Genomic DNA, 6,000 nt, shown 5'->3' with positions numbered 1-6,000 from the left:
ATTAAAAAAGTATAAACTTAAAAAATTGGTATACATAGGCTAACAGGTAAAAGTAAACCTTTGTTTCCTTCCGACAGATACATAAGTTCTGAGTATTCTAAGCATGTGTAACAGAATGCTAAGCAACACTGAAGCACTTACTCAACTAATAACTGTGGTCTATAATACTTTAGGTATTAAGTGTGTCTTGTAAAATAGTAAAATCAAGTAATTCTTTCAAATGTGCAGTGTTTAGATTTGAAATGATTACAAGCACCAAAAAAACCCATGAATTAAAATACAATATTTTATTTTTTGTCACCTAAAAAACAAGCAACCCAGAATTAAGATATACATAAGTTTCTCAAATTTACCCTAATAAAATTTTGAATATTTATACAATTTCTACAGAAACATACAGTGTATCAAAATCTGCATAAATCAAATTTATAAAATGTGTAGAAATGCATAGTGATATTATCAACTTACAAAGCAAGGAAATGGGAATTATTTCCAAAGCAGCCTACAGTAGAAAATAGTCATTATGGCAGCAGCTTCTGATGTTTTTGTTTGGTAAGCTTTCTGATTTCAATATATAGAATCGTATTCATAGAGTATCTTCTTTTAACGAATTGCACAAAGTACCCATTTAAAATTTACATGCACAGTTCATTGCCACCTTTCTTAGGCCTATGCATAGTTAATAAGGTTATAATCTACTCAACATGGAAAATGGAGCCTATTTGCAAACACACAAGTAATTAAAGTACCAATTCTCTCTTAAAATTTTTTTATAGTTGATTTATTTTGCAATTATAAATGTTAAACATCCCTAGAGATGAAAGTTAAAATGGCTGATCACAGATCAGTAGCAAAATACAAATTGACAATTCAAAATTATAAATAAAACTCTGTTGAGGATGTTTAACCTTGACTCTCCAAATTTAAGAGCTAAGCTTGGAAGAAACAAATTCATAGGTTATATTTCCCTCTTAAATTAAAAAACAAACTTCCTCTGGCAGTAGTTTGTGAATTCTTTCATTGTAATGATACTATGATTACAGGATCAAAAATGCTTAACTTACTTGCCATTCTGCTCACATCATCACAGTTTTGTTTTTTTTTTCAAAGCACTCAATGTAGGCATTTTAATCTTTTGGGTAACAACAGTATCTTTTGAGAAATTAAAATCGAATTGACCATTTGCAATATTTGGTTTTCCTAAAAGGGACTGTCTTAGTAAATATTTAAATCCAAACAAATCTTCTGTTCATTGGAAAAAACATTAATAAAATACACTTCCTAAAAGAAATTAAGAAACACTAGGGAACACCTAATCTAACAGAAAGTAGTTCACATTTGTTAATAAACTGTATTTTAAATAGTCCTTTGTTTTTAAATTTTAAAAACATGCAGATAATGTCATTTGGATGAAAATATAAATGAAACATCAATTCACTCTTGGCTTCACAGGTTGCACAGCTTAGGTTATAATGCACACAAGTTTTATAAGGCCTAATCTAACAAGGGCTTGGAAAGTCTTACCTCAGTCAGAATGAACCTTTGACGTGTTTATAGCGGTGTTTTGTTGTTGTTGTCACCCTCCCTTTCAAGGGATAACAATAACAACTGATAATAGTTTTCTATAGTGACAGGTATTAGAGAAAAGTAAATCCCAAATGTCAGTGGACAATTTTTCTCTAGTTGGAAGACTCCTTTGCAATCCTAGAAGTAGGTATGGACAGAGGGCACTGGGAATGCCAGTAGGTAAGGGAGTGAATGCTACACAACTTCCAACCCTATGGGATAGCCTTGGGATGTTCCATATTGTCATTTCTTTTTCAAGCCATACAACATTCAACTTTATAGCAAATGGCAGCACATAAATTCATTTCTGAGTAGTAAAAGTATTCCCCATACAGGTGACAAGTCCATCATTACCATTCTATAAATTTCATCACAAGCTCTTGAAATCTATACTGAGAAATGAAAGAGGCACTAAATGTGTTGAAATTCACCTTTCAAAAAAGCAGCATGACTGTGAAGGAAGGCCACCTTGGCTAATAACCTGTGGCAGTGCTTCAAAAAGATGTAAAATTAAATAAAGACACAACAGGTTGATAATCACCAAGTTATATATGAAAGTCTGGCTACTCCAACCTTTTTTCAAGTGTGTTAAAAGTAAAAATCAAACTGCCTTTCAGACCCCTGAGTGTAATCCCAAAGAAGACAACATGCTTTAACTCTGTCTAATAAAACAGAGCTAAAGGCACAAATTACCAACATCATCTTAAAACAAAACAAAAAGATGTAAACATCTACAAAGTTTAAGGTAAAAGCAGTCTTGTAAACAGTAACTGCAGATGATAATGTTATTGTAAAATCACAGTTTATCAATGTCCTTCAAACTGATCAGGAGGTTCCAGGTTTGGAGCTGTACAGAGTTAATAACAATAGTTGCAGCAGGTTTCAGGCGGTTTTCAGTCCTGTATAAATTTACTTGTCAGTAGGTAGGTTATTGGTTTCTTTTATTCTCTCTAAACACTATGGATGTTATTCATTTCCCATTTTTGAGTTGTTTTGCTGGAGTCACAATTGGAGATGAATACTTGATGCAGGACCTCTGAGCGATCTAAGCACTTTCCTGAAGGAATATGAGTAAATTTGTGCAGGTTCTGGAAAACACAGTTTAAGAAAAAAGTTTCAAATTTGGACTCTTGATAGTACTGACATCAGAAATCATCACTTGGCTTTCGTAAGGAAACAGTTTAAGCAAATGGACAAGCTTATCAACCACACCTCAGACTTTGGATTTCTCTTGTCAGTTTTGTAAGTCCTAAGATCTTTCATTGTTAAGTCACAATATACTGCTGGTATCTCACATTCAATGTGTACAAACCTAAATTCATTATCTGCCCCTCCAATCTATGTCTTTTGTTTCTATCCTGGCTAATGACAATCCCAGCTTTCTAGTCCTTAGGAAATACTGCACTTTCCCTCATTCATTCACATTACACCAGTCACTAAGGATGGATATGTGCAATGTCTCTGGTTTATATTCCTTCCCATCACCACTGCAGATGCCCTGGTTTGGCCCTCACTATATGTTGTAGGTTTCTTCAATATAGCTCAGAGCTTCTCCAAGTCTGGTCCTCAGACTATCCAGGATTGGGTCTGTAAGGCCAAAACTATTTTCATAATAATACAAAGACTCCATTGCCTTTTCACTTTAGCGACATTTATACTGATGGTGCGAAAGCAATGGTGAGTAAAACTGATGGTGCCTTAGCATGAATCAAACTATGCTAGTACCTGTAGTTGTATTGTTCATTGCCACACACAGTTAAAAAGTAAATGCCGGTTTCACTTAAGGATGTCACTGATGAAGCAGTAAAACATTAATTTTATTCAATCTTGACCCCTGATATACTTTAAAAAAAATTCTATGAGATGAAGTAGGAAGTACGTATCAAGTACTTCCATATAATGAGGTACAATGCTCAAGGATACCAGTCTACATTGCAAATAACTTTTAAGAAACTACTACTTATTAAGTTGTGGTGTGCAATAAAAAAATAGCCACAATTATATGAAAGGCTATTAAATTACTCCCTCTCTTTACGAACTGTATGCTTGTGTGGGGCTGGGTTTTCCTCAAATATTGAATGAAAACAACATATCGGATCAGACCAAATGAAGCAGGAGTATGAGAATCCGAATCCAGCTGTCTTCTTCTATTAAACCATACATTAAAGGGATTTGCAAAAATACAGAATTTCATTCTTCTCACTATTTTTTGTGGGTAAACAGTTATTTTCACTAAAATGTCATTTATATTAGTGTTTAGTAGGTATGTTATTGTTACTTTTAGATGAATTAATATATAAAAATTTTACAAATTTCTCAGACAATTTCCAATTCTGGAAATATTGTTAGTGATAACCTACATAAACAAAAGCAATTTGGAGTGGGGAGTTCAATAATTTTTAAGAGTGTAAAGGGAATCCAGAAGACAAAGTTTGAGAACTGCTGCTCAAGCTGATCTTGTTGCTTCATCAGTCCATACCTTACATTTCCAGATTATTTTCCTAAAAGTAGCCATTGTTTCCCATCACTACCTTTCTCAAAGTACGTCAGTCCCTCTCCAGAACTTAAAATATGAAGTTCGGTACTCTTTCCTCCAAGCACAATTTAGGGATACCAAATGAAATGCAATTCTTTGAATTTTCTACATGTTTTCATGCCACGTCTTTGCTCATCCAGTCTTTCTTACTTACTTTCCATGGAAAGTCTTTTTACACTTCAGGACTTGTGCAATGACACTTCCTCTATGAAACTCCTCAGCAGTAATTCCTCCCATGAGTCACTCTTTTCTGACCTATGGCATTTTGCTTATCTCTATTTTTGCATTTCTTTCTTCTCTGCCATTATATAATAGTGTGCTTTAGCTACATTTTTGAACTCCCCTACAGTCTAACACAGCATTGGTCCCCAAGTGAATATTTAGTAATATCTAACACACAAATGTATATTCAGTGCTGTGTCCTTTAAAATACCTAAAACATGTGTCATTTTTTGGTCAATTCCTTCTTGATGTAGTTTCTGGTGTGTTAGCCTTCTTGTACTATTTTGCTAATATTGTTCTCATTGACCCCTACTATTTATTGCTATTATATTTCATTTTTCTTTGTGAAAATAAATGCTCTACTCTTTAAGGTTTATGCTATTCTTCTCCTTCCTAACTTGTTGTAAGAAACAAAATCATCAGGTGATACATGCTTATCACTTCCTGTAAATGACAGTAACAGGGAATGTTAAGCTAAGTCATATCATTATTACATAGCAAACAAGTGCTTGCTTGCATGACAGATGGGATATGATAACAAATACTGGGTGAGTAAATAAAATGGGAGGGTTGACAGATTTTTTAGTGTGAGGAAGCTTTCCCCACTTTTTGTTTCATAATAAATTGATTTATGTTAGCCAAATCTAGAATTTGAAAACTATACATAAATCTATTAATATGTTGTAATCCTCAACTTGCCACAGAGCTTTAAATACTCACAGCTGAAACACAAAGCTGCCCCAGCAGTGTCACGTGAATAACTAAATTTGACCATTAAAGCAAGCAACTAGCTACATTTATCCCACTGTATTTAGCACACAACAATGATAAAAATGAAAGCCTAGATTTTAAGTTTTCTTTGTCTCTATCTCCACCTGCTGGACAATATCAAATATTAACCAAATTTTTTAATATTATAAATCTATTTTACTTTAATGAATGATTCATTTAAATTTCAAAAATCAGATTTTGATGTGAGCAATGGTGATGACTGCCTCATAGAACACTGACTTTCTTGTATTACTAAAATTAGCAGTGCTCGTCATAGACATCATCGTGGCCTCATTACATGACAATATTGTACGAGAGAACAAAAGTGATGCCTCATTATAGAACAATGAGTCATCCAGTGCTCAGGAAAACCTATGCAACTGACTAAATGAGAGGAAAATGCAAGTGAATTTGAATGCAGGTTTTAAGATTTATTTATTGAAATTCCACATGCTAGATGTTATTGAAAATGAAATAGCATATAATATTTCAGAAGTTAAAATGCAGAATACCTTGAAGTACTGCCATTCCTTAAATTCATTTAGATTACAATGTGTAATCATAACTTTTGATCCATCGGCCCCCTTTGTCAAACACTGGTCATACTGCATGAGTTGATTTGCTTCATTGATTCTGAAAAGCTGTAAAAGGAAAAGACAAAAATAAGTAACAGAGGCATCTTCCCTGCTGATGTACATTTGAAAAGAAAGAAACTTAACTCCTATAATTAAATTGAATGACTAACTTATTTTTCCATAATTTTGCTGTTTAGAACTGTAAGTCCACAGACAAATTATATTTATTTTGATGTTAATGAAGAGCCTTATTAACACTGAAATCATTAAGTTCTGTAGTCTCTAAGATACCAAATGGCTCACTAACACAAATTTATTAAGTACCAACAA

At 33.4% G+C, this 6,000-nt stretch overlaps 1 protein-coding gene across 3 annotated transcripts in view; it reads right to left on the bottom strand.

Annotated features, from left to right (window-relative positions):
- Window positions 1-268: 268 nt before the first annotated feature.
- The window catches only part of GALNT7 (polypeptide N-acetylgalactosaminyltransferase 7), a 153,542-nt gene continuing 147,810 nt past the window's right edge, over window positions 269-6,000 (bottom strand). For all 3 annotated transcript variants that reach the window (XM_017847607.1, XM_017847606.1, XM_017847609.1), the window contains exons 11-12: window positions 5,608-5,736; window positions 269-2,654 (exon numbers count right to left, since the gene is read on the bottom strand). In XM_017847607.1, the coding sequence (XP_017703096.1) occupies window positions 2,517-2,654; window positions 5,608-5,736 (267 nt within the window). In that variant the 3' untranslated portion in view covers window positions 269-2,516. The remainder of the gene's footprint in view (window positions 2,655-5,607; window positions 5,737-6,000) is intronic.

Source organism: Rhinopithecus bieti, unplaced genomic scaffold, assembly GCF_001698545.2.
Source record: "Rhinopithecus bieti isolate Rb0 unplaced genomic scaffold, ASM169854v2 scaffold_29254, whole genome shotgun sequence".
Taxonomy (NCBI): Eukaryota; Metazoa; Chordata; class Mammalia; order Primates; family Cercopithecidae; genus Rhinopithecus; species Rhinopithecus bieti.
This window is presented reverse-complemented; position numbering and strand designations above follow the sequence as displayed.